Source organism: Lichenostomus cassidix, chromosome 27 (genome assembly GCF_008360975.1).
Source record: "Lichenostomus cassidix isolate B80296 chromosome 27, HeHo_3.0, whole genome shotgun sequence".
NCBI classification, from domain to species: domain Eukaryota; kingdom Metazoa; phylum Chordata; class Aves; order Passeriformes; family Meliphagidae; genus Lichenostomus; species Lichenostomus cassidix.
The window spans coordinates 1,380,496-1,407,555 of NC_139507.1; the positions used below are offsets into that span (position 1 = coordinate 1,380,496).

Consider the following 27,060-nt stretch of genomic DNA (forward strand, 5'->3'; position numbering starts at 1 on the left):
CCTTGGTGTGCAGCTTTGGAAACCTTTGGCTGGGCGGGCAGGAGCATCTCGGAGCTCTGGGTGGACGAGGTTCATGACATGGCAGGAGGCTGTCCAGGCACTCCTTTCCCAAAAGATCTCGATGGGATGAACTTTTTCCGTGAAAACATTTCCTTTATCTCGGCGGATCCCACAGCACAAGGTGACACCGGGAGCTGGTGCTGGAGGCACCGGGGTGGTGGGGGAGGCTGAGGCCCCAGGGCAATGCCAATAGCGCATATCCGTATTTCCATGCTTCCAGAGAAAAGCAGCTGAGCAGAGGCTGGAGGTGCAGCAGTGGCAATAGAACAGCCCCTGGTGCCCACACTGGGGCTGAGGGGAAGGAACTCCAGGAGTCTGAGCAGAGCAGGATGTGCCAGACACACTCCAGAGCCAAATCCCCCTGGATCTTCGGGCGCTGCTGCCCCTGGGTTCAGCACTAGCCCCGTCGAGCAGGAAGGGTTGGAGTCTCCGTGGCTGGGCAGGAGGTGGGACAAGGCAGCGCTTGCACAAATAGCCCTTGGAAAGGAATCTCGACGTGCTCCCAAGCCCGGGGGAGGAACCCAGTTTAATGGAGTCGGGAGCAAACCGGGGGCAAAGAGCTGAGCAGGGGAGAGCCCAAAGCACCCTCAGGGCAGGCAGGAGGGTTGGGCCACTGGCCACCATGTCCCGGTGCTCCAGCATGCCGACGCCGCAGCATCAACCTCAGCTGTCCCCATGGAGGAAAGTCCCGGTCCAGCGGCCCAGTGGTGACCTTCAGCAGCCGAATGCAACTCATGGCAGTTGGGAACAGGAAAGATTTAAAATATATATAATATATACTTTTATTATTCACCCGTTAAATCCATTATATGCCAATCATGATCTAGTTTCAGCAGTTACATTCCCTTGATCATGTCTTTACGAGGATGCAATTAAACCAAACAAGGAGACGGCTGACGGCAGCAGGGGCGGTGGCTCCAGCTCCCCTCTCCCGGCGTGGGTCCAGCTTTGGCAGAAAGGATGAGGGCAGCACCTGCGCAGGCCCGGCTCCTCCACGCTCTCCTGGCAAGGGCTCCCTTACTGCAGCACCAATCCGACCTGGGAGCAATGGAAATGGGGTCAGGATGTGTCCTCTGCTCCGTTCCCAGCTCCGTGTGGATGCAGCTGGGAGGGCTCAGTGTCGTCCATGTGGGTGTCCCCACCAGTTTGGGATATTTGAGAGCAGCAAAGCCCTGGGTTTGTGGCTGAAGGGGAACACGGGCCCTGCCCAGCTCTGATCTGGAGAGGTGACCAATGTTTGGGGTGTGACACTCTGTCAGGCTATGAGACAGCCTTGATTCATGAGCCAAGGATGTTTATGAGTTCATGATGAGTAGAGGGATGGAACACCTCTCCTATGAGTTGGGGCTGTTCAGCCTGAAGAAGGCTCCAGGAGACCTCAGAGCCCCTTCCAGTGCCTAAAGAGGCTCCAAGAGGGACTTTGGACAAAGGCCTGCAGTGACAGGACAATGGGGAATGGCTTCCCACTGCCAGAGAACAGGGTTAGATGGAATATTGAGAAGAAATTTCTTCCTGTGAGGGTGGGGAAGCCCTGGCACAGGGTGTTCAGAGAAGCTGTGGCTGCCCCTGGATCCCTGGAAGTGTCCAAGGCCAGGCTGGACAGGGCTTGGAGCAACCTAGGATAGTGGGAGGTGTCCCTGCCCACACAGGGGGTGGAACAAGACACTCTTTTAGGGTCCCTTCCAACCCAAACTATTCCATCATTCTGTGACTGGGGAGAAGCTGCTTCCTAAGAGCCTGGTCCCTGGACATGTCCCTCTGCAGGCAGCTGGCACTGCCGGGGACTCTCCATGACATGCTGGTGGCTGCTCCTGCGCTCTGACCCAGTGGACCCAGAGGCAGCCCCACCACAGGAAACATTCCCAGGATCAGGCTCTCCCACCCACCAGCTCTCCCAGTGAAAAGGGATTGCTGACACCTCCTGGGAACCTCCTGGGGCTTCCTGGGAGGCTCAGCAGGCGAGTGAGGCTGGTTTAGGGCACATGGGTTTGTGCCCAGAGACAGGCCTGGCTTCACACCAGGGAACCAAAGCCCTGTGATTGCCATCAAGGCATGAATTAGCCGTTAAGGCATTAATTAGCTGTGATGTAGCTGGGCAGATTCTGGTTCTCAAGCACTGCACTCTGCAAGGTGGCCGTGGACTGGGCAGATGCCGAATCCCATCTTTGGCATGGAGGGACAGTGGCAACCAGGTGCTGCCTCAGAATGGCCCAGGGCAGGCAGATGGGGCTGCAGCTACAGCACTGGGAGCAGCTGGGTGGGCAACATTTGCTGGTCCAAATGACACCCTGGGATCATGTGGCTCAGCCCCCTGCATGTGGTGGCAGAGCTCCCCATTGTCACAGGTCCCACTCCAGCCTGTCCTCTCCACATGGGTGGGCTGTTCCTCCCACCCCACCAGGACACACCGACACCCTGGGCTGTGCCAGGTCCTGTGTGGGATCACAGGGCACAGCAACTGCTTCCTGGGTGTCTGTCACAACCCCCGGTGTCACATCTGTCACCCTGCAGCCCTCTGCTGTCTCCCCTGTGTTTGGCCTCCTTCCCCAGAGAGAAAATGTCTTTGTGTGAGGGGTAGGACTGAACCTGCACTTGTCCAGGAATAAAATGAGCTTGGGAAGATGAATGTGGAGGGATTTTCCCCAGGGACACACTGTGCAGACACAGGGAGGATGGCACAGGGAGCTGACACTGGATTCAGCTGTGACACCATATATGGATTCACCATATGTGACACCCCGAGGACACTGGCTGGGCTGGGAATGCTGAGGTGTAGGTGACAACCCAGCCCATGTCCCCAGGGCTGTGGGGATGAGACCATTCACCACACATGGGGAGGATAGCCCTGGCACTGACCTTCTCTGGTGGCATGCTGGGACACTTCCAATTGTACAGGTAATACTGCAGGTTCCCGTCCCCAATCCCAAACTTCAGCTTCTCCAGGAAGGTTTTGTTTTCCATGAGATCCAGTGCATTGAAAACGTCAAATCCTTTCTGCACAGGGAAGACACGAAGCCATCAGCTCCTGCTTTTGTGCTGGGGAGTTCCTCTCACCTATGAGCTGCCTGTCCCCCTCTACTGCCTAGCACTGCATCCCAGAAAATGTGAAGAGCCCGGCCTTGGAGTCCCCAGTCTGAATCCAACTGCTATGGACACACTGCATGACTGTTTGCTGTAGAACATCAGTAACACCCTCAGCTCAGCTCACCACGAGCTGGAAGGTTCAGGATACCCCTACACCCCTCTTCTGGATGGCAGATCCTTTAGGATTTGGGTTTCTACAGCCCTGGGAACAAGCCCTTCCCACAAACCCAAGGGTGGGCAGCCTGCAGTGAGTTTCCTGGTGAGGTCCTGGGGAGCTGCCCAGTGTCCCATGGTGCCACCCCATCCCTGCCATCCCTCACCGACTTGGCGAGGATGAGCGCGTCACTCATGAGGTCAATGAGAGGCGTCTTGGTGTGAACGTTGTAGAAGGAATAAGCAGCTTTCAGGCTCTTGTGAGTCGGGTGGTTCATGATGGTGGAGGGCAGCGTGTAGAAGCTCAGGAAATCTGTCACCTCCCCTGGGGCACTCTGGAAGGCAGAAGTGACATGATGACATATCAAGGCTGGGGTAAAGCCCAGTTAGAGGGGCTGTGCCAGATGAAGAATGAGTGGGAGGAGATTTATGGCATCCCAGGATGGAGGGAACATCCTCCAGCCAACTCCCATCCTGGAAGGGCATCTCAGTGTCCTCCCTGATCATTCCCACAGCTCCAGTGGAGGCAAAATCCCAGGAAAACAACACCCCCCCATCCTGCTCCTGCCCCTCACCTCTACCACAAAGGTGTCAATGATGTTCTCCTGAGGTAAGAACCAGTGCTCCACCTCCTCTCGGCTCATCACGGGCGTCAGGTGGAATTGCTTCAGGTACTCGGTCAAGAGCTTGTGCACAGCAGAGATGTCCCTGTGCTCCATGGGCCGCAAGCCAGGAGTCTTGGGAGTCTACAGAAAGTGGGACAAGTTGTTTTATTGCTTGCACAGTGGTTTTCACCACCCAAGGGCTCTCCAATGAGCAGCACAAGGATGCTCTCTGCTGAGATCAGCCCATTTTCAGCCCCTGGCCCTGCGTGCCCAGCAAAGGATGGATGTGATTGGCTGTGACACCGATGGCAAAGATCACACAGAGCACAGCATGGCCCAAATCCCCAAGTGCCAGGTCAGGTCCCACTGGAAGTGGCCTCCTACCCATTAACAACACAAGCTCTGCTTCCCTCCAGGTGCCTGGTCCCACTGACAGCGGGGCTGAGCTGGGAACCATGTCCCAAGCTCCACAAGATGTTATTCCCACTTGACCTCAATTACTAATCTAGGGCTGGGGTGGCTCAGCAAGCCCAGATCTGCTCTGGGGCTGAGTTTCTCTGTAAAAACCAGTAGCTCCAGCCCAGCAGCTGCTGCCTGTGGGAGGCAGGAGCTGGGAGCTGCCTAGCATGCAAGCAGCACTTTCCACCCCAAAGGGGCAGCTCTGGCCAATAGAAAGGAGCCAACAAGGTCAGGGAAGGTGGTGGCAGTTTTAATGCATTGTTTGTTTTTTTCTCTCCCATCTCCAGCTGGGGAACTTCCCCAGCAGGACAACTGCAGTGCCAGAACTGATCAGCGTGACTGAAGAATGAGAGACTAACTCAATCCAAGGTCACACCGAGGCTGTGTTTGGACAGATGAAGGCTGTCACATCTGCCTGCTCGTTTTACCAGGATGACAGGCTATGACTCACCAGCAAACAAAAGCTCACAGGGTCCTCTAACTGCAAGAATTTGCCCTTAAAATGCAGGTACCCAGGCAAAAATACATAAAGATTAAATAAAGCACAACTGCTTGACAGAGTCATTTACTACATGGAACAAACCCTGGGTCTCCAGGCAGAGGACTTGACCTCGCCCAGGATGTCTGTGCCTCTCCCCTCACCCAGCGAGGAGCAATCCTGAGCTCTGCTCCCGGCTGGCACCCACCTCGGGCAGCCGGTAAAGCTTCGTGGTACGTTGCATAGTCATGTTCCTGCTCAGGTGGGAAAATTTGACCTCGATGAGTTTCCGAGGATTCAGGGAGCGGTGCCAATACCTGCAGAAACACACTGGCAGTGGGAGACTGGTTCTGGGGCAGCAGAGCAGCCACGGGGGCACGAGGTTCCCATGGCTGCTGTGAGGGCAAGTGAGAACATCAGGCCAGCAGCTCCCCACAGAGAAACACAGCTCTGAAGTGCTTGTGCTGCCAAAGTCTCCTCTCCTGTGTTACATGAGCAGCTTTAGCAAAGCCACTGCACTTAATCCTGGAAGGACAGTGAGGGGAGGGAAACCTGGGCTGGGATCACTCTGTCCTGTCCTGGGGAATCCCACGAGGCCACAGAGGGGACCTCGGGAAGGGAAGGTCTGCAGGCAGGAATCTTGGGAGAGCCATAGACACTCACCTGCAAGTTCCCACAGGCTTTGGCAGCACCACTCCCGCAGTGTAAACAGCCTGGAAGATCCCCTCCAGATGCACCCTCCTCGTGATCTCACGGATCAGAACCGGAGCCACCCGTTTGGAACGCAGCTTTTTGTGGACACACAGGAAGTTTATCTCCACCATCTTCTTCTCTCTTGGGGAAGAAACAATGCAGAGCATGAGGCATGACTATCCTGACCTGGGAGGATCAGACCAATGCCCTGGGCAATCTACTTCAGCAATCTACCTCCAAGCCCCTTCAAGGGAATGAGGAATAAACGCCTCAGGGAAGGGGCAGGGGCTGGGTTTGGAGAACCCTCCCTCCCTTAAGCTGTTACTCAGGGATTCTCAGGGAAAATGGTCAGAATCTGTGTCAGGGGAGGGTTAGGTTGGATATCAGGGAAAGGTTCTTTCCCCAGAGGGTGCTGGGGCACTGCCCAGGCTCCCCAGGGAATGGGCACAGCCCCAAGGCTGCCAGAGCTCCAGGAGAGTTTTGTAAATGCTCTCACGGATGCACAGGGTGGGACTGCTGGGCTGCCCTGCACAGAGCTAAGAGCTGCCCTGGATGATCCTTCGAGAGCCCTTCAAGCTCAGGATATTTTATGATTCTGTATCTCCAACTAGCCCCAGATGATTTCTCTAGGGCAGAGCTCTAAGCTGACCTCCCTCGTTGAGGAAAACAGTCTTCAGGGTGGTTAAAAACAAAGATGTCCCTGCCCAGAACATCCCTGCCTGCATTAAATATCCCCCATCTTCTCCTCCAAGCAGCAAAACAGCTCCCTGGCTGCAGGGTGCAGGTCTGACTGTGGGCTGGGGAGGACAATGTAGCCAGACCCCCTCAGCACTCCCAGGAAGCCCCAGGTGCCAGCAAGGGGCAGGATGAGAAATGCACTGGAGCAGCACTCACGTGTCATAGATGTGGATGGTGGCTGGAATCGCGCTGATAAATCCCACCAGCTTCTTGCTGGAGACCACTCGGACCCCACAGTGCCACTGGGGCAGCCAGCCTGGAGGACGCAGCGCCCTGGGGAGGGGACACACCTCAGCAGCCACCTCCCATCCAGGGTCCCCAGGGCACCTGCACCTGCCTCCCACTCTGCCCTGGGACACTCTGTGTCCTGCTCACAAGCAGGAGGATGAGAGGGTGACAGCGATGTGACAAGGACTGCTGGGATCCAGGGCAATTCCTGCACCCCACGGCCAGTCCTCACTAGTGACACAGGAGGAAATCCCTGTTCCTCCATTCAGGAACACCCTGAGGAAACAGCAGCTCTGCTGCAACAGGACCCAAGAGTAATTGCTGGCAGCTTCCTTCATCCCACAGCTCCAAGGTGCTGAGGAATTCCTCAGCTACCATGATTTTCACAAACACTCAAGGGATCAAACCAAAGAGGAAAAAAGTCCAGTTTTAAGCTCCCATATCTTGAAGGAGTCAGAGGCAGCCAGTGACAGCGCCTCTCACCGTGTCCCTGGGACACTGTACACAGTGACAGATGGGGAAGGGACATTTCAGGAAGAAGGGAGATGGGATAAGCAAAGGCAGCTGCAGCCCTGTCACCAGATCAGGCTTGTCAGCATCCCACACCCTCTGCTCTGCACTCCTGGTGCCACTCACCACAGCAGGAACTCGGGAGAGTAATCGAACCGGAACATGTTGTCATCGTCCTCCACGTAGTTCTCGTTGAGCAGCGTGTAGAGCTCCTTCAGCTGCAGCAGCACAGAGCATGCAGGTTAAGGAGGTTACTCAGCCATCACCAGCCCCCAGACAGACCCTGAACACTTTGTGAGGTCACAGCACTGGGACCATGTGCAGCCATGTCCCTGCTCCTGTCATGCCATCCCCCCCCAGGACCCTGGAGCAGTGCCACAGAGCAGGAGGAGCAGCAGGACACAGGTCAGCCCTGTGTCATCTCCCAGGGGGTGGGTCATGCTCTGAAGGGTTTTCCAAAGAGAAAGATGCTGGCTTCAGGGATCCTTACATCCCCTTCAAGAAACCAGGCCAAGCTGTCCAGTCTGGGATGGGTAACAGGGAACTGCAGTGGGGACAGTCAGACCCATCCAAGCCCAAGGAGATGGTGTGACAGAGCTGGAGAGTTGCCTGCTGTGGTGAAGGATGTTTCCATCCCTAAAACCATCTCCAAGAGTCCAAGCACAGAACTGCCAACTGAGACACTCCCAACACGCACGCTGAGCTGCCTGTACTCACCACACCTCTGTCCCCCAGATCCAGGGCATCCCAGGTGAAGCCCTGGGGCAGGGTGTATGGCTCCTGACGGATATTGTCCTTGTCTGGCTCCACCGGACCGTGGGTGTTCACCACTTCTCCTGTAAGACAGAGCAGGGAGCCATGAAGAAGTTCTCCACTGTGTGAGGCCAGCCCTCCACAACACCTCAATCTGGTGTCCAGTGTGCCTCATGTCTCCCATCCCTGCAGTGGCAGACAGAGATTGTCACTTCACTCACCCAGTTTGGGATATCACAAAGGGCAAGGAATCAAAACTCCTTCCAGAGCAATGGTGGAGTCCATCAGGTGACCAAACACAGCCACAGCTATATCCCCCAGCTCCACACGTGATGCCTGATCCTCCCCCAGCCCCAAATCCCAGCCTGAGCCAGCACTTTCCCGTGAGCCCCTCCATGCAGCAGTGATCTCCTGCCAGCTCTGGCCACTGCCACTTGGCAAGTGTCAGTGCTTCCTGCCCACTGTGCCTAAAGAAGAGCTGCAGTGAACAACACAACTTTTGTTGTAAAACCACTGACTCCTAAAGGCTCTGATTCAGCCAGGAGATGTCAGCTCAAGCTCTGGCTTTCTCGGGGGCACAGTGGCATCACTTCAGTGCTGCCAAGAGAAGTGAGCTGTACTAATTAAGAATTCCCTTTAAAAGGCATTGAAAAGGTTTCCAAGCAATGGGGAGGTGATGAAAGCCCAGAGAAAAACCTTTCCCCATCACACCCACCCCAGGCAGCTTCCAGAAACTCTCACCCCTGGCCGCCCTCTCTGTTTTGAGCAGGTGCTGAACTGCTCTGAGATCTGGCCCCAAAAATCCCACAGCACTTCTGTTATCCAGCCCTAAATAGTCCTGTGTCCATAACACTGTGTGCTGCAGTGTGCCAGGACCACGAGGAGCACTGGGACACGGCAAGTGGCTGGCAGCCAGGCACAGCCAGGGCACAGCCACCAATGTGGTGTTGGGAGGAACGAGCTGCTTTGTGCCTCCCCCTCCCCAGGAGACACCTCCCACCCTTCCTCCAGGGTTTTCTGCTTCCTATGTCCAGCATCCTTGGAAAAAAAGAGCAAATGCAAGACCAGGCTCTGCTGTCTCACATGACCCTGTGCCACCTCACTGTGATCTTCCCAAAATAAAGCTGAGACTGTTGCTTCCAGGAAAGTTTTTGAAACCCAAAAAGGCCTCAGAATGGTGTGAACATGAAACGGGAATCAAACACTGCATCTGCAGCAAGACGGACACAATCCCATGAAGAGAAATACTGTAGAGCAGCCAATTTGAAGCCATGACAAGTTTTGGATAAATCTAGAAACTGTGGGCTTGGACTCATTCTCTAGTTCCCCTGAGCTCTGGGGGATGCAGATGAGAGGAGACTAAATGAAGCAACTCTGGACACCCCAATTAGCCTGGGAATGAGTACCTTCCAGCCAGGCAGCTCTCCTGTCATCTGCTCTGAAAGTTCCTGCCATGGTGCCAGCAGCAGATCACTGCCACAGGCTGTCAGGAACAAGAGGAAGAGCTGGAGCAAAGACTGGAGTTGGGAAGCACAACTGGGATGTTCACAGGGGGAAGAAGGAACCAAGACATGGGGCTCCCCATCCTTAGATGCTCCTGGCAGCTTGGGGTGGGGATGTTTTGATGTTTGTGCTTCCCCTCTCCTGGCTCAGCTGCAGCTCCTGTCTGTGCCACAGAGGGATGTGAGCCCAGCAAACCAAGGGTGTGGCAGCTCAGCACATGGACTTGCTTCCCAGAGCTGCTCCCATTCACCATCCAGCCCTGACTGACCCCAAGTTACCTTCCCCACCAAGGATCCCTGTCTGGGAAGCTCCAACCCCAGAAATGAGACAGCTGGACAGCTCTGAGTTGATAGGATGTGGTAACACCACACATGAAACTTGGGCACAGAGGGTTGGGGAGACCAATCTCCAGGGCTAAAGACTGGGATTAAGGGATGCCCAAACACAGGAAGCATCAGATCAGATGCCTGAAGTGGTTCCTTGTTCCTCTGTACTCACCCAGTGACTGCACAGCTCTCCAGACCCCCCCAGCCACTTAGCCCACAATGCTGAATGGTGGAGAAGTGGTTTTGAGGCCTTTGAAGGCTTCCTGGAGCAGCCTGGGGACCAGAAGGCCTCCCCATGGCCCACAGGATGGTGAGGAGCTGCACATACCTAACTTGGGCACTGGCTGTGTGTCCCAGAACTGGTAGCTCCTCTTGCTGGCCTCCTCCATGGTTTTGGCAGGGCCTTGACCTACAGAGAAGAGCTCGATGGCTTTTTGAATCTCCTGGATCCTCTCAGCGGGTAAAGAGTTCACCTGAGGGCAGAAGAGGAGGGTGGAAAGACAAAATGAGTAAGCTGAACCACCAGGTCTATATTTGGGCTCCTCATTAGGAGAACCTGGAGCTGATCCTGCTGTGGGGTGCTGCTAGGAAAGGGAGAGCAGGAGGAACCTCCCTTCCCATCCTCAATCCTTGGTAGCATGGATGAAGCCTTTCACCAGCCACCTGCCACACACCTAGACTGGTTCCTAGGCACTCCTAGGGCAAAGGGGGTGGGATGAACTGCCAGAAAATGCTTTAAGCTTCAGTTAAGAGGAGGCTGTGAGCCCCAGGAGCAAACCTCCCCATCTGACATCCTGCAGGGATAGACAGATCAACCCACACCCAGCACTCCTTACTGGCTTTTCTCTCTCACTTTCCAGCCTCTTCCCTCTAGCTGGAACCGTATCTACAAACTGCAGCTTCCAGAGTCCCTGGACACCACGGACTGGGACAAGGCAGAGAGGTTGAGTCAAGATGAAAGACACTTTCATCCTCCTCTTCCTCAGGGTGGATAGCTCTGCATTGAATTCCCAACCCCAGCTCCTCTCTGATCCCTGAGGAATCTAGTTTGAAAAATGCAAAGCCCCAGTTTAAAGCACTGCACAGTCAGATGGACAAAATATTCAAAATATTTGGATGGGAACTGGGCATCAGACAGAAAACAGCCTCTGCTGATGTGTGTCCTCTGTCACAGGACCAGAGGGGACGAGAGGGCCAGGAGGGTCAAACCCTGTGTGTCCCATGCTGCTTCCCCAATAACCAGCTGCTGGAGAGGATTGGGCAAAGCCCAGAGGGATAAGACAGACCCTGCTCTCCCCAGCTGCTGCTCTTGTGATAATCAAGCAAAAAATCAACACCATCAGATGTCACCCCTGTGCTGCTGCAGGCAGGACTCAGAGCTGGCAGGTGGCAGCGTGGCAGCTCCTGCCTGTGACAGGCAGCTGGTGTCTGGGAAGAATAACTTGGAGGCGCCAGTCTGACCCTAGAACTGGCTGGAATATCCAGCCAAGGACTGCATTATCCCCAGACTGCTCTGCAAACACCTTCTGCAGCAACAGGAATTCCCACGCACAGAGCCAGGCTGGGAAATCACTCTAAATCTGAAGGTTTTTGGGCAGCCAAGCGCCTAAAATCAGGACTGGGAACTCTTTTCCTTGCCCTGAGTGACACTGGAGAGGTTTGGGATGGGGTGCCTGTTGGGGGGGGCTGGGATTCCAGGAAGGGGTTGGTCACCTTCACCGGCTGGTCCTGAGCCTGGTCAGGCTGGTCTCCTCCTCCTTTCTCTTTCTTCCGTTTGGGTTTCTTTTTCTTCTTTTTGGCTCCACTGTCATTTGCTGGACTGAGGCCCCTGGGGAACAAAAGAAACATCATTGGAGCCTTCAGGTTTTCTTTTGGGAGAACACTTGTTTGGTTTCTGAAGCATTCTAAGGAAAATACAGGCTTCCTGCTGGGTCCAAGTCTCCAGGAAGGGGAATACTCCGTGCACGGAGGGTGCAGCCAAGCTCCCACCCCACAGCACAGAATTCCCTTTGAGCTCCCAAAAAGAGACCAGCACAAACACCTCCCACCTCACAGCTTTGTTTGGCAGTGGGGACTGTGCCCTGTGCTGCAGGTGATCACACCACTGCTGTCACATCCCCCCACTCTGCCACCAGTGCCCAAATTCACCCTGGTGGCCCAGCTTTGGCTTTTTCCTCCTCTCCAAGCCCAGGAATAGGTGTGGAAGCAGCAAACGCTGGTCCAGCCACAAGGATAAGGCCCCACAGCAGGTCCAGGCACCACAGAGGGGTTGATGGCCAATGACACTGTGCCAAGTGTCACCTCACCTGCAGAGGTAAAGCTCTAGGGAGAGGGTGGATGTTTATTGGAAAATTATTATATTTTTGAGCTGGAAAATTGAGACTGAGCAGCAAATCTCTGGGAGTGCAGGGTGGGAAGTGCCTGCACCAGGGCACAGCTCCTCCTGCAAGGGATGCAGAGCAGCCCTGGACATCCAGATCATGATCACCCCCAAAACAGCTGCTGGTGTGAAATCCCTCACTGAGCCTGGCCTTTGTTCCGGCACCATCCTGATGCCAAAACACAGGAGAGGTGCCTGCTCCCAGCATGACAGATGGGATCTCATGATGATGACCTCGTGATCCTGCATGGAATGACCTGGCACAGGTCAGGCAATGTTATGGGGGAGCTGAGACACCCCAAGCTGGGAGGTAGCCTCCAAACAAGGCTACAGCCTCTGAGAGGATCAGGGTTCAGGAGGAAATTCAATCCTGGAGGGGCTGAAACTGGTTTGAGTAGAAGGATGAGAGGGGAAAGGGAGGAGACTGGAATCCCCACAAGCACTGCTCACTCCCAGAGCAGTTTAATGTCTTTACCAAACACAAGATAGTGGCGAAGAGGGTGGAGCAGGGAAAAAAAAGAAGAAATATACTGGAAAATATGTTGGAGCAGCATCCAGCTATTTATTTTAGCGAGACCAGAACAAGGAGGAGCTGGGAGGGGAATACCGCTTGAAGAAATGAAAGTGGGAGGTGTCCCTGCCCGTGGCAGGGGGTTGGAACTGGATGATCTTCAAGTTCCCTTCCAACCCAACCATTCTATGAAATCCCTGGGTTGAGCAGCAAGAAGGTTATGAAACTAGGGAAAAGTGGATGGAGAAATGTTTTTTGACGGATGAAGCTGGGAGATGCCTGTGGATGTAGCACAGAAAGCCAACATGATGGGCTGCATTGTCCTGGGCAGCAGAGCAGGAGGATGGTTTGCAGGACATGGAGCTGCTGGGCTGGGGAAGCTTTTCCTTTGGATAAAACCCGAACAGCAGCAGAGACTCTGCAAACAGCACATGCTGGGGAAGAAGGATTCTCATCTATCAGCAGAGCCTGTGTGGAACACCAGGAGATGGGAAGCATTCCTGGTGTGGGAACAAGCAGTGGTTCAGGGCGAGCTGCTCCACAGAAGGGGGTGAAGAGAAGCCCCACCTCTTATCCTGAAGTGCATGAAGGAGAGCAGAGAGAGGAGCAGGAGCAAAGCCACAGCTCTGAGGAACAGCAGCAGGAAGGAGCAGCAGCTCCAAGGACCAGCATCTCAGGGCGCTGCTGAACCATCCCAGGGGGGAATCTCACCTTCCCTCCCACTGCCAGGAAAGGGCTTTGCCTCCATTCAGGAGATGCTGCTTGGACATGACAGCAGCAGCAATCCCAGCACAGCGCTGCTGACACCACTATCGATTTTGGTGACAAATGTGTGATGGCTTTTTTAACTCCCTGGGGAGGAGCACGGGCAGATCCTGGCCACACTGAAGTCCTGGGATGAGCAAAGCCACCTTGGAGCTGCAATAAACACATCCAAACCATTTCCTATCAATTTTAACACCACAAACTGACAGCACTGGGGGAATTGTTGAGCACAACCCAAGGGCTGACGCTAAAAGCTGCCCCTTCCGAAGGAGACAGACAAGTGTTCCCAGCTCACCTGCACGTTGGGATGCAGCAGGTGTCAGATGAGACAGACAAAATGCTCCCCTCATACTCTGTCGGCATCGCTTTGCCTCATAAATCAGAGCTGCCAACTCCCAGCTTGGTGCTAATGAGCTCAGCGCAACCACGCCAGGCTCGCAGGTGAAAGCGCTGAAAAAATTCCTCCCTGATTTATGAGCAAAGCTGTCGTGACCTGGAAGAAATCAGGGTGGCAGAAGGTGGGATGAGGTTTTGCATTCCAGGTGCCATGGCCTGGGGAAGGGCCCTACTCCAGCCAGGAGATGAAAACCAACCTGGCAGAGGAGTCACCAGCATGTAGGGAAATGCTGGAACACCTGAAGGTGCCACTCGTTGCACCCAGAGAAGCAACAATTAATTATAGGTATTTTCTATTTTAAATCTCTTTAGGGAGGCAAATATATTTTTTCTCGAGAGTAGCTGCACCCCTCAGACACTCCTCAAATTAATGACAATATCCCACCAGTGTCCTGGGACAAGCCACCACCATCCAAAATCTCACCTACTGCAACTGGCCTGACCTGTGAAGCCGAGAAGGATGGAGCAGTTTCATCCCCAGGATGGGTGAGCTGTCAGCCCAGTTCCTGTCCAACAGCCCACAGCTTCCCAGCTGCACTTAAGGCTTCTTTCCTTCCTTTTTTCCTCCCATATCCCTCTGCATTCTGAGGTGCTTTGAGAGATGAAATAGCTGGAGAAGGGCGTATTGGCTGCACTGTGTGGAACACCTCCTGATTCCCCGTGGGATCACCATGGTCTCTTTTCTGACAAAGAAAAACACCTTTCCCTTCTGGAAAAGGCATCCCCAACCATCATGGCCATTACTTAGCACTCCAATCCCTCCTTTCCCGTTACCAGGCAGCTCCTTGAGTTGGAGGCAAAGGCTCCAGCACCAACCACCATCCAGAATGCAACCCCCATAATCTGAGTGATCTTGAAAATTGATTTTTGGAAGTGCCTGGAGACAGTGGCCGGGCTTGTTCAGGGGGAGACCTGCTCAGAGTGACTGTGCTCCACCAGCTCAGCCCCTCTGGAGGATGGAAAACACCAGACACATTCAGTAGCAAACCCTACTATCTATCCCCTGGATCCATGGGTGTTCCCACCCTATTCCCAAACCTGAGGGAGGAAGCACAAGGGGAACAAAACAAGTCTAGCTGTGGGCAGCTCCCTCAGCCTGGTGGGAGGCTGAAAGGTGTCAGATGAGAAGGAGTAGATCCCTGCTCTGTATTTAGGTGCTGGAAAATCCTTCTCCCAACCCGAGGGCTAATCAGGCACGGTGCTTAGGCTGTAATCTCGTTAGGGGCCGAGGCAGGGAGGGAGGGAGGATCTCCAGATGGCAGAGCTCAGCTCCCAGAGCCCAGCGTGCCATCAGTGTGCTCCCTACACCTACAGCTGAATCCCACGTGCTGCAGCTCAGTGATTGTCCCAGGAACACCTTCTCGTGGCTAAGTGCAGGCAGGGACTGCCAAACCAGCACTGCCCTTCTGCAAAACCCCTCTGGCCACTCACACCCCATCAAGCAACCACCCAGCTGTGCCATAAGGTGCTGCCAAACTTTTCCCACCTGGAACAGCTTCCCCAGGTGGTTTTGGCAATAATGGAACTGTTTCACAGGACTGGAACACTCCAGTCCTTGGTGTCACCAGTGCTCTTACTGCCTGTGAGGTGACAAATCCCACCAGGCTGAGCCCATGCAATGTTCCTGCCTCTCCAGAACCACGGAATAAACCCTCCACAGTCACCAGGGACACACCAGAAGCTCTCTCCACACAAAGGAAAACCTGACAAATAACAAAATGGGATTATTTTCTTTGGAAAATCAACTTGGATAGCCACAGCAGAGAGCAGTGCAGCCACTTCCCAGTGCTGACATGGGACTGAGGCTGAGGAAACTCAATTCCTCTTTCCTGTCCTTAAAAGGAAAGGAAGTATTGCTTTCACTAAGGAATACTTTAAAGTTTTAAACCTCAGCGCCAAGATACAGTGACTTCCAGCACAAACTGGCATGGGCAGGGCTCTGAGTGTGGCCCTACAAACCCTGGCAACTCAAAGCCCTTCCCCTGCCCTGGTTTTGGGGACAGTGTCACTGGGGTGACCAGAAACACTCCCACACCCCAGTGTAATGGGATGGTATGGAATCAACAGAATTAATGACTGTGCATCCAGAACAAAAATCCTCCTCCTTCCCACCACTTGGTCTCTCCCTGGTGGGTCCCTGTTGGGTTTTGGGGGTACAGGAGATTTGCCAGAGACCTCCAAAGCCTCTCTGCCTCGCTTTCCTTATGGCTGTGCCCACCAGCCATGCTTTTGGTGTTATTTCCCAAGCAATCCAAACTATCTCCTACTGGAAATTCCCCAGGCTGCTTGTGGCATTCCAACTCCTTGGGGTGGCCAGAGCAATGCCCATGCCAGGATCCAAAGAGGGCTCCAGAACACACCTTTTCCTGGCAAAGGGCAGGAGGAACCGCTGGGCTGGGGAATAGCAGTGATTGAGCACCGTGTCTCCTCTGCTCGGCTCTGGCTTCCACAAACCTAATCATGTCAGAGGGAAAGAAAATAAAAATCTCCCCAAGCACGGCTAAACCGATTAAACTGAGACACGGTGCCACACCCGGGAGGCAAATAAAATATAAATGGGCAGCTGTGCTGTCATAAAAAAAGCCTCTGTGATATTTCTTGTGTGACCTTTTATTCGCTTCGGTTCCTGGGCAGGCGGGATTGCCTAAGGAAAGCTGCTGATGGAGGGAGAAAGGCTCTCTAAGCCTGGATCTCTGCTCTGCAGGGCTGGGGAAGTGGCTGTTGGTGTGCAGAAGGAGCCCAGTGAGGCTCAGGTGCAGAAAGAACAAAGTGCAAAACCGCTGGAAACCTCTGGAAAGCCACAAGTTGACACTCCCATTAACAGCAGGAATGAGGATGAAGCCTCTCCTGCAATCCCAGGCACGGTGAGGCAGCTCTGCACTGTATTAATTAAGGCAGTGAGTAATTAGGGTGCTACGTTAAGCATCCTAGCTCTTCCCTACTGAGATAAAGACCTGCCTCGCTGCCCGTGCTCACTCCCTGCCTTGTTGTTGTTATTCCACCATTCCATACCTCTGGAGGCTGTGCTCCTCCAACCACGAGACAATGTAGGCAGAGCTTTGCAAAACCCTGGGCTGTGTTTAGGATAACGACGGGATGAGTGTGCAGAAGGCCAGGAATATTCTAGGGCACGGGGATGCCACATGCTCCGGAAAACAGGATCACGAATCCAACCGTGCCACCACCCTGGGAGTCACCGCGGAGATGGAGATGCCAGGAATGGGCTAAGGCTTGTGCGGGAGGACAGGGAGAACGTCGGGAGACGCACCCTAACGCAAGGCCATGAAGAGCTGCTAATTTGGCCTATTTCTGCCCGAAAAAGGCACTCGCAGCCCCATCCCAGCCGGCCCGCAGCCGTCACCCATCCACGCCGCGGCCGCGCCCGACCCTGCTGAGCTCCGGACACGCTCCCTCCGCGGGCGTGAATGGGGCAAGCGGCACCGCCCCCCCCAGACTGACCGGCGCCTCGACCAATCGCTACCCGGGATGCTGCCCGGCAACCAATCAGCGCGCCCGAGGGGTGGGGCGCCTCTCACTTCCCGGCCGCTCCTCGCCTCAATGGGCCCGGCCGCCGCCGCGGCACGCGGTCCCGGCCACCGCTCACCCCCGGTTGGAGCCATGCTCCGCCTCGTTCTCGCAGTCGCTGCAATGCTCGTGGTCGTTCTCCTCCGCCGCCGGCCGCGGAGGCCTCGCCGGTGGCCGCCTCACTGCTGTCTCACTGTCGTCCGCCATCTTGAACGCGGCCTCCGCGCGTGCCGCACCCCCTCAACAAAGGGCGCCGCGATTGGGCGCTGGGTCGCGAGGCACGCCGGGAGTGGTAGTCTGCGTGGGCATGCGGGGGCCGGGCTGCGCCCGAGCCGGGACTACAATTCCCATCGGTCTCTGGGGGTGTCCTGGGGCGGGGCGCCGGGGACGGGAGCGCTCCCTCACACCGGGGCAGCCGGAGGCCCCGCCGCGCGGAGAGTCGCGGCGCGTCCCCTCGCTCTCCTGTCCCCCGCCGAGGGCGCGGTGCTCGCGTCTCCGCCCTCTACCTGCCTGAGGGGGCGTGTCGAGTCTAACGAGGGCGGTGCCGATTGGCTGGGAGAGCCGCCCCAGCTTCTCGCTAGCCAATAGGCGCGCGGGACACTGCGGCGCGCGTGAAGCCGGGCGGAGGGTGAGTGGTGAGGGCGGCAGGAGGGGCTCATGGCGGCCTCCGCACCCCGCGGGGTGGGCCGAGGTGCGTGTGTCGGCGGCTCGTTCCCCGCCAATTAGCGATGTATTTGGTGATTCTTCCCTTTAACTGCAGCCTCCTCCAGCCAAACACCAGGTCTGTCGGCCCCAGCCAGAGCCGGGTGTAGGATGGTGCTGCAGGACATGGTCCAGCTCCATCCCCAAGCCCTGTGCTCGCCGGATGGATGGGTTGAGGCTGGCAGCTTGTGCTGTGCTCAAAATCCGCAGAAGCTGAACGGGAATTTTTGGCCACTTAATTCTTTAAAAGCCAGTTCCTCGGTGCCCTGGGTGCTTCTCCCCATTCCTCACTGCAGGAACAGCTCACCGAGTTTTCCAGCCTGACCAGCCTCCGTGGCTCTTGTTCTGCTTTCCCCCGTGTCTGCCGTAGTTGGCACAGGCCAAATGTATCCCCAAAAATGGTGTATTTGGGGGAAAACTGGTTCTGGCTCCTGCCGTTAACATCTGCAGCAGTGGGCTGGCCTCTCCCCTCGTGTGCAGTTCAAACTCGAGCTCGTTAAATATTGATGCCTGAGATCTGTGCAGGCCCTTGGACAGCACAAGTGTTCAGATCCCTGGCTAGCCCTGGTTTCCAGGAGAATCCTTCCAAGGGCTGCTTTCCCCTGCAGTAATTCCTGTGGTGGAGGCACGCGATGGAGGGACAGAAATAGCTGGGTTTGGGAGCAAGTCCCAGCTGAGGCTGCAGGCCAGAATGCTGAGGTTACTGCAGTTAAAGCCCTGTGTTTACAAGCACAGGAGAGTTTTTATTGTGTTTTTAAAAAGCAAGCACGTGGAGCTTCCACTGCTGTGATCCAGATCCTCCTGGTGCAGTGTTGCCCCTCACAGGCTGTTGCAGCATACAAAATCCTGGTGGGAAGGCAGGATTTTAACCTGCTGGGATAAATAAACAGCCCCTCTGTCACTCCAAGCCCTCTGTAACACCAGGAGAGGCTCCCCATGAGAGAGCAGAGATCCTGCTCGGGACATAAATCAGCCTCCCCAAAGCGCTGCTGTTTGCTGTTATTATTTTGGCCCTCTCTGATTCCTTTTGGATCCCCCCTTGTTGCTGCTGGAACTGTCCCCATCTGTTGTCCTGGTGTCTGGACAGGAAGGAGCACGTGGTGCTGCTGTGGGCTGGCGGCAGTGTTCGGTGGAGCTGCTCCACGAGCTGCTGGCAGGGGCTGCTGCTTCTGCTCCAGCCCTGCTCCTTCCCTCTGCTGAGCTGCCTCCAGCTGCCACAGGACTTGCCCACCCCCTCCTTCCCCCCAAACTGTGGGTCTGGTGCCTGTTTGTGGGACTGAATTATGACTAAAGTGTCTTATTTTGTTTTTTTCTAGCCAAAGGGACGCCGTGCTGTGTTTTTACCCATCCTTAGCCCTCCTGCAGCCCCGTGTTCCCCCCTGCTCTCCTCGGCTGCCAGCAGGACAGGCCCCACTCGTGGGGGACAGTGCAGGCATTAGGTACCTATGTGCAGAGTTCTGGGGGGCTGGTGGTGTCTGGAGGGAGGGGGGAGACCAGAGGCTGGTTAGGTAATGTGACTGAGATTGTTTGGGTTGGGCTACCAGGAGGGAGTAGGATCTAGGCGAGAGGAAGCCGAGGGGTGACTACCAGCAGCCTGTGGCTCTTGGCCAAAGATGATGGAGCCAATTCCTTCTCAGATGCAACAGCCACAGGCTGGGCTGTGGGAGGTTGGGCTCCTCACCCATGGTGTCACCCTGGATGAGGTGGCAAAGTCAGATCTGCTGTCCTTGGGGATTTGCAGGACATGGCTGCACAAAGCCCTGGACACTCTGGGCTGGGGCTGCAGGGGGGACGCTGGGCTCTGTACCCAGCCTGCTGAGGCTGTTGTATGTTTAGGATACAGATACTCACAGGAGTCCCCTCAGCTCTCCAGAGCTGCCTCTGTGTGGCTGAGCCTTTTGGTTTTGAGAGCACACAAGCAGGATTTAGAGGATTGCAGAGTTTGGATTGAGCAGGGAGAGATCTCTGTGCAGGAGCTATGAGAGCAGTGTTTGCTTGGGGTCAGCCAGGGGTTATCAACCCCATCCCGGCCCCGAGGCCAAGGGCAAGCACAGGTTTGTGCTCAGGGCCATGTTTGCCAGCTCCCAGACACCAGTTTGCTGCCAGAGCTGTGGTTTCTGTGTCCATGGGGCTGCCAGGCAGTGTGGGAATGGGATTCACTGAGTGCCTTGTGGGCTGTGTCCTGACTGTGGCAGAGCTCCCATAGCCGGTGAGCAGGGCTCTCCTCTCAGGCCTCCTGTGTCCCAGTCCTGGCTGAGATATTATCTGAATTCTGCTCTTTTTTCACTTCTCTTGAGTCACCCTCAACAAACCTGCTGGAAATTTCCCCTGATTTCTCTGAGCAAGGCCAGAGAAGGCCACAGAGATACTGCAAGGGCTGGAGCCCCTCTGCCATGGGGCCAGGCTGAGAGAGCTGGGGGTGCTCACCTGGAGAGGAGAAGGCTCCAGGGAGACCCCAGAGCCCCTTCCAGTGCCTCAAGGGGCTCCAAGAGGGACTTGGGACAAGGGCCTGGAGTGACAGGACAAGGGACAAGACAAGACAGGACAAGTGACAGGACAGGACAAGACACTGCCATCTGGCAGTGTCTTCCCACTGCCAGATGGGATACTGGGAAAGAATTCCTCCTCCCTGTGGGGTTGGTAAGGCTCTGGCAGAGGTTGTCCAGAGAAGCTGTGGTTGCCCCATCCCTGGAAGTTTTCCAGGCCAGGTTGGATGGGGCTTGGAGCAAGCTAGGATAGTGGAAGGTGTCCCTGCCCATGGCAGGGAGTGGAACTGGATGGACTTTAAGGTCCCTTCCAACCCAAACCATTCCATGATTCCATGCCTCAGGGTGCTGTAGGTGGGACTCTGGTTTGATGGGTGCAGATGCTAAAGGGGTGCAAGTTGCTGGAGCTGTAGATAAACCAGCTGGAGGAACTCAGGGCTGGCTCAAGTGGTACATCCAGAGTTAGGAGAGTCCAGAGAAGCCTTGTTGAATCCAACAGTGTCCTCCAGCCTGTGAAACTGGGATACCCAGCTCAGAGGGTGCCAAAATCCTGCTGATGTCTCCGTGATGCCCTAAGAAAGTATGAAAATGAGCTTTGAATGAAGTTGCCTGTTAGGAACTAAATATTTGATGTGCTCAGCACGAACAAAATGGCCCTGTCCTGGCATATTTTCCAGCTCTTCTCTTTCCCTTCCAGAGCACGATGTTCCTGGTGGGACTCTCCGGTGGGATCGCGTCGGGGAAGAGCACAGTGGTGGCCGTGCTGCGGGAGCTGGGCTGTGCCGTGATCGATGCCGATGTTATTGCCAGGCAGGGTGAGTTTGCCAGAGCTGCTCCTGCTCCCTGAGGTTCCCCTGACAACCGGGATCGCTGCCGGGAAGCGCTGACGGCAGAGGGTGCTCTGAGTACATCGGAGAAGGGTTTCCCTCCTCCTTCCCAGTCCGCGAGGCTGGGGAGCAGCCGCCCCGGGGCGGGGGATTGGAACTAGGATATATTTTTAATAAAGAAAAAAAGATCATCATGACCTAGTAAACACTGTGGGGAGATTGTGCCCTAGGTTTCCATCCCCTGGTGTGTGATGCTTCCCAGCTTTGAAAGCCAAGTCAGGGCAAAAGCAAAAGTGGTTCCCTGTAAAGAGGGATCCCTTGGCTAATCCAGTGTACCCCCTGAGCCCCAGGACACCCATCTGTCACTCAGTTACATTGGGTGGGATCCCTAACGTGGCTAAAAGAGAATGTCCCTCTGTTCTGGATGTTGTTTGCTTGGTGATACTGAGAGATCAGACCACAAAATTAATGTGCTTAAAAAAAAAAAAAAAAAAAAGAGAGGCTCCAAAGATCCCAGGTCAGGGAGAATTTGGTCCCTGCTGCTGCACTACACACCTGCCTCTTGCTGCTCTCAAAATGTGCTGCTCAGTCTGGAGGAAAGACCCAGAATCCCAGATCTGTTCCCTCAGTAGGACTGGAGCAGACCTTGCTCTCCCTGATTACCTGTGAGATGTTAATCTCTCCATCCCACTGGGATAACGAGGGGAGCAGAGGGGAACAGATGTTGCCCAGAGCAGCTGTGGCTACCCCATCCCTGGAAGTGTCCAAGGCCAGACTGGATGGGGCTTGGAGGAACCTGGGATAGTTAAGGTGTCCCTGCCTGTGGCAGGGGATGGGACTGGATGAGCTTTCCCCCCAGATCAGATTCTGAGATTCTGAGGGCTGTGGATCCTGCATATGGCAGATTTGGGGTCTGCGGCTGAGCCATGGTGCAGTAGTGTCATTTGGAAGTGCCTGAGCTTTTCTGTTTGGTGAAGAACTTACTGTGTAGCCCCTCAAAGCTGAGATGCTTTAACATTTTATTGCACTGTAATTCCCCTCGAGGTGCAGGAAATTTGCTGGAGGTGCTAAAAGCCCTCAGAGACGGTAGGAAAACACTACAGATACTCTGTGTCAGTTCTCTGCCAATCACTTCATTTTCCACCAATTCCTTTTTTATATGTGTTTGTTTACTATATGGATTTCACCCATCCTGAAGCTGCCTCCATGTGATATTCCACAGGAGAAAAAAATTGGTCTTAAAGACTTTTATGAGGTTGGCCTGAGGTTACAACCTGTGGCAATGTTCCTGGATTTGGGAGAGATGATTATCTGCGGTCTGTCCTTCGCTGTGGTTACCCTCAGCTGGAGCTTAATTATGGTTTTATTGCTTCATCCCTTTTGTTGGGGATTTTTTTTTGGTGGCTTTAAAGTTATACACTCCTGTAACGTCAGAGCCCCTGCAAGGGCTGATTGGGGATTGAGCTTTTAGAAGGTTTTTGTGTTTATTTTCCTGAGGAATTTAGTGACTGACGTGAAAGACAGTAAAAAAAAAAATACCTCAGCGGCAGCCAGAGCCAAGTTGCAGCACTGAGTATCCACACAGTGCTGAAGTTTTCAGCTGGTCCTGGTCCTTTTAGGATCTCCCTGCTTGATCCCTGGTGGGAATCATCTCAGCCCAGTTCCTGCCCCTGCCTTGGCATGTGGCCATCACCGTGTCCTCCTGCCCTCCCTGCTGACTTGTCACCCCGAGCAGCAGCACGTGCCAGGAGGGTTGTGGTGCTGAATTAATGTCTGCAGGACTTTGATCTCCCAACTGTCAGCCCTCAAAGGGACCTTGGGCTGGCAGGGCTCTTCTGGCAGGAGCTGCCGGGCTGTGCAGATGTGGTGCCAGGACAGATGTGCTGGAGGCAGATGTGCTGCCAGGGGGAGCATCAGTTCCGTTAGTTAATGAGCAAACCCCATCTGAGGGTGATTGCTGATGCAAACACCAACTGTACTGTAAAACCCGCTCTCACCCCCGGCTGTTTGATGTTCTCAGTGGTGCAGCCCCACTCCAAGGCCCATCAGCAGATCGTGCAGCACTTTGGCACTGAGATTCTCCTGGAGAACGGCGAGATAAATCGTGAGGCTCTCGGAAACATTATCTTCTCCCAGCCGGAGAAACGGCGGCTGCTGAACTCCATCACCCACCCCGAGATCCTGAAGGAGATGCTGAAGCAGATCCTGAAGTACTTTGTGCTCGGTAAGAGGCCATGTCCCAGCCTGCTGGGACTCCTACTCGGGCAGGAGCCATCCCTGCTCCCTCTGCCTTTGGTTTGAATGTGGGGAGAGGGACAGGGATGGAGAAAGGGAAGGAACGTTGAGTGACAGCCTTTGTGCTCTGCCTCCGGTGGCCTTTGGCGTCAGTGTTTGGAGGATTCATTCCTGATTCACTCCTGCCTTTCACTGCTGCCCTTCACCGCTTTCCTCTGCAGTTTAAAGCATATCTGTAGGGCCTGGGAGCAGCTTCGCCGAGATTACCCACTGGATAATGTCACACTCCCAAAATGGCCAAATATCCCTCCCTGCCCCCAGCCTGCTCCAGCTTCAGTGGAGGCTGCGGAGCCCTTTGAGTGTCGATAAGGTGAGGAATGGGCTGACAGCTGTGGCTTCCGAAGTCCCACATTCCCCCTGATAAATGGAACAAATGCAGCTGTCAGGCTGGGCTGGGGAAATGCCAGATAAGATCACCAGCTGTTCCGGAGGTCTCCGTGTAGACAGACGGATGCTTTAATAGAGTCAGTCTGGATTCACAGCTCTTATCGGAGCTGAGCCCTGTGCGAGCTGAACATGCTGGGGCACCACGGGGCCGAGCTCTGCTGCGGGGCGAGGAGGAGGAGGAGGAGGAGGAGGAAGCACAAAGGAAGCAACAGGCAGGAATGCCAGGAGCCAGAGATGGAGTCTTGAACTCGGGGCTGCGGGCTCAGGAGGCGGATGCTGTCCTGGCCCTCGGCAAGAGCTGTGTGGCTTCAGCAGGCTGCTTTGTCCTCATTAGTCAGGATTTAATGATTTGGGATAGCTGGATGTTGTCTCTGAGGATCGCTGTGTAAGGAAAGCTCTGATCGATCAAATCAGAGGGCAGCAAGAAGCCTCTCAGGGCGGAGATGCTGGTGGAACGGTGGCTCCTTGGATGATGATGTCTTTGTCAAGGCTTTGCTTTCTGTGGGCAGCTCAGTTTTAGGGGGGTTATAAAGAGGGGACACCAACAAACCTGGAGATGTCCTCTTGGTTGGGGACACACAGGGCAGTGAAGTCCTGACTTAGAGCTTTCCCTTCCCCTCATCCTTTCCCCCAGGCTCAGCACACATCTCCCACCTCCCCAAACACTGGCCAAGGGTAGAGGCACAGGTAGAACCAGGGGGACAGCAACTGTCCATGACAAGCTCTGCTCCCTGTGGTGACAAAGGTTTTAAACCAAACTCAGCCCGTTTTGGTGAGGGTTCAGCCCTTGGGCTGTGCCTGGAGGCTCCCCCACATTTCAGTGTCACAGCTGCAGGAGGTCTGCAAGGATTTCCTTGCTTCCCTTGGAAAAATGGAGCTGTTTAGCCAAAGCTTTTCACAAAGGGAAGAAAGCTGAGCTGGGAAATGTTGGCTCAGATGGCTGCAGCCTGGCGAAGTCTTGGACAAGAGGAGTGGAGAGCAGATCCTGCTGTGGGCACTGCTTCCCGGGAGAGGCCAGCACGGCGCACGGCTGCCGCTCTTGCCAGCCAGACACTGCTGCTCTCATTTCAGCTCCTCATTATATTTCTGCAGTTTCACCTTTGGTCTGAGAGCAGCCAGGTTAGGGTTGGTTTTTTTTTTCCCTCTGGAAACTTGGAATGAAACCATTTCCTCCCTGTGAGAGGGAGGAGAGCCAACAGGCTCTGCTCTGCTCGGCTGTAATCGTGACGCTGTAGAGCTTCTACTTGCTTTTCCTGGCCGTGGTGTGTGCAGCACAAGGGATTTGGGAATGAGGGTTAATGCTGTTCCCTGTTTTGGGGAATGTTGCTGTTTCCACAGGCTACCGCTATGTGATCCTCGACATCCCTCTGCTCTTCGAGACCCGCGGATTGACCAGGTTTATGAAATACACCGTCTTGGTTTATTGGTAAGTGCTCTGGGAGCCATGAGGACAGGGGCAATGCCACCTCTCTCAGAGGGGACTATCATGTCCCTCCACTCTGGTGAAGGTTCAGCCACAGCCCTGGTGCAAACCCCATTGAGAGAAGTGACACCTCCCTTTATGTGCACAAGGGCCTTCCTGAGCTTTCCCTGGAACCTGGCACCATCACAGATGGGAAGTCGCTGCCTTTGGGCTTTCCACAACCCCTGCTCCATCAGGGCAGGATGTGGGGCACTGATCTAGGCTGTGGGAATGCTGAGACCAGCCCAGGCAGTGGTGGTTCTGCTCATCCAAGTGTAGGCTGACTGTGTCAGAAATGACAGGGAGCACCTCTCTCATTCCCGTTTTATCCCAGTGATTCCCCCTGGTGCCTGAGGAAGGCAGATCTCCCATTCCCTCCCACCCCCAGCTCAGCCCCGTGCTCCACCCGGCAGTGACCCCCCAACTCAGCTTGCACGGCTGATGAAGAGGAACGGGTTGGGCACAGCCGAGGCCGAAGCTCGGATCAGCTCCCAGCTGCCCCTGGATGAGAAGCGCAAGTGGGCAACCCACGTCATCGACAACTCCGGGGACTGGGAGAGCACACGCCGGCAGGTCCTGCGGCTGCACACCCGCCTCGAGGATTCCCTGGATTTCCTCTGGGCACGGCTGGCAGTGGGCACGGCTGTAGTCGGGCTCGGAGGGCTGGTGTTCCTCCTCCTCCGGCATTTCATCTCTTAATTCACCTTTTCTCTTAGTCAGGGAAGGGGCCTGAATTTCCTGGTTTGAAAAGGGCAGTGAAAGGCCACCTCTGTTAATGAGCTTTGCCAGCTGAATGCAGACAGCAGCATGAGGTGTCTCCTTGCACACTTCCCAAGGTGACCACAGTGGAGGTTTTTTCAGGCACATTCTCCCTGTTCAACTTCTCACCCACCAGCTGTGCCTGTGGGATGAAGCCCTTGTCCCCATGTGGGTCCCTATGGTGGGATTTCACTATGTTGACGCACTTTAATCTGGGACAATCTCACTTTAATCTGGGACAATCTCACTTTAATCAGGTACAATCTCACTTTCATGTCTTCCAGGACAATCTCCTCCCTGGGGGTGGGTGGCTGCTCAGGCCCTGTCACTGCCTGCAGTGTCCCCAGGGTGATCCCTTGTAGCTCAGCCTTCCTAATCCAAATTAAGATTTGGGATTTCCCCTCTATCTTTCTATGTTGATTTAATGGAAACGTGTTAAATCAGCAAGGAGGAGGACAGCACCTCGTTCACATGGATTGTGTTCAGCTGGCTCTCCCCCCTCCTGCCCTCTGTTTCTGTGGCCATCACTCGTGGGTCACCCTTGGCTTTGGATCCAAGGGTCTGATCCACCCCGGCGCAGGCTGAGTCCTGGGCTCTACCTCGTTCAAACTAATTTCCTGCTGTTTGAGCTTCCTTCGGCGGTTGTTTCCCGGTGGGAGAGCCGAGCCTGGGCGAGGCAGGTGCTGGCTCTACTCTTTTGTTTTAATAAAACACTGAACAGCAGCTGCTCTGCATCCCGCAGCTCCTCCCGCGGCTCTTCCCAGCCCACTCCCAGGTTGTTCCTATGCTGGGGCACGGCTGCGCTCTGTAAAGTTCAGCACACACAGGAAGAGCTGCTGGGCGCTCCTGCTTTTCCTGGTAAACATCCCAGAGCTGCTCCAGGAGCTGCTTGGAGCATCAGCCTTGCTGTAACCTTCCTGGGGGAGGCTGTGGCTCAGTGTTGGCTCCAGGCACCCCACGGGGTGGGTCTGGCTT

At 55.1% G+C, this 27,060-nt stretch overlaps 2 protein-coding genes across 5 annotated transcripts; one reads left to right on the forward strand and one right to left on the reverse strand.

Annotated features, from left to right (window-relative positions):
• Positions 1 to 817: 817 nt before the first annotated feature.
• NMT1 (N-myristoyltransferase 1) lies at positions 818 to 17,626 on the reverse strand. The gene is made up of 12 exons (XM_085039881.1): positions 17,247 to 17,626; positions 11,304 to 11,418; positions 9,919 to 10,063; positions 7,726 to 7,844; positions 7,135 to 7,226; positions 6,427 to 6,543; positions 5,503 to 5,673; positions 5,048 to 5,156; positions 3,873 to 4,043; positions 3,465 to 3,632; positions 2,917 to 3,054; positions 818 to 1,098 (listed from the first exon to the last, which is right to left on the reverse strand). The coding sequence occupies exons 1-12, from the start codon at positions 17,372 to 17,374 to the stop codon at positions 1,078 to 1,080; spliced, it is 1,494 nt and encodes a 497-aa protein (XP_084896007.1). The 5' UTR covers positions 17,375 to 17,626; the 3' UTR covers positions 818 to 1,077.
• Positions 17,627 to 17,655: 29 nt separating this feature from the next.
• DCAKD (dephospho-CoA kinase domain containing) lies at positions 17,656 to 26,808 on the forward strand. 4 transcript variants are annotated; one of them, XM_085039883.1, is made up of 6 exons: positions 17,656 to 17,795; positions 19,186 to 19,308; positions 21,053 to 21,170; positions 23,203 to 23,406; positions 25,203 to 25,290; positions 25,740 to 26,808. In XM_085039883.1, exons 3-6 carry the CDS (start codon positions 21,059 to 21,061, stop codon positions 26,023 to 26,025), a joined length of 690 nt encoding a protein of 229 aa, XP_084896009.1. In that variant the 5' UTR covers positions 17,656 to 17,795; positions 19,186 to 19,308; positions 21,053 to 21,058; the 3' UTR covers positions 26,026 to 26,808. The 4 variants fall into 4 exon arrangements, with proteins under 4 accessions (XP_084896009.1, XP_084896008.1, XP_084896011.1 ...); XM_085039882.1 differs by having other exon boundaries at positions 19,186 to 19,301; XM_085039884.1 differs by lacking the exon at positions 17,656 to 17,795 and adding an exon at positions 17,924 to 18,139 and having other exon boundaries at positions 19,186 to 19,301.
• The last annotated feature ends 252 nt before the right edge of the window (positions 26,809 to 27,060 follow it).

Bases quoted from the DNA above. Each gene is read 5' to 3' on its own strand.
- NMT1 (XM_085039881.1), bottom strand. From the start codon at position 17,374: ATGGCGGACGACAGTGAGACAGCAGTGAGGCGGCCACCGGCGAGGCCT. The intron at 4,044-5,047 runs GTGGGTGCCAGC...CACTTTCTGTAG, and splicing joins AGCTTTACCGGCTGCCCGAG to ACTCCCAAGACTCCTGGCTT. The intron at 3,633-3,872 runs GTGAGGGGCAGG...TCTGCCTTCCAG, and splicing joins TTGACACCTTTGTGGTAGAG to AGTGCCCCAGGGGAGGTGAC.
- DCAKD (XM_085039883.1), top strand. From the start codon at position 21,059: ATGTTCCTGGTGGGACTCTCCGGTGGGATCGCGTCGGGGAAGAGCACA. The intron at 23,407-25,202 runs GTAAGAGGCCAT...CTGTTTCCACAG, and splicing joins CCTGAAGTACTTTGTGCTCG to GCTACCGCTATGTGATCCTC. The intron at 25,291-25,739 runs GTAAGTGCTCTG...TCCACCCGGCAG, and splicing joins TACACCGTCTTGGTTTATTG to TGACCCCCCAACTCAGCTTG.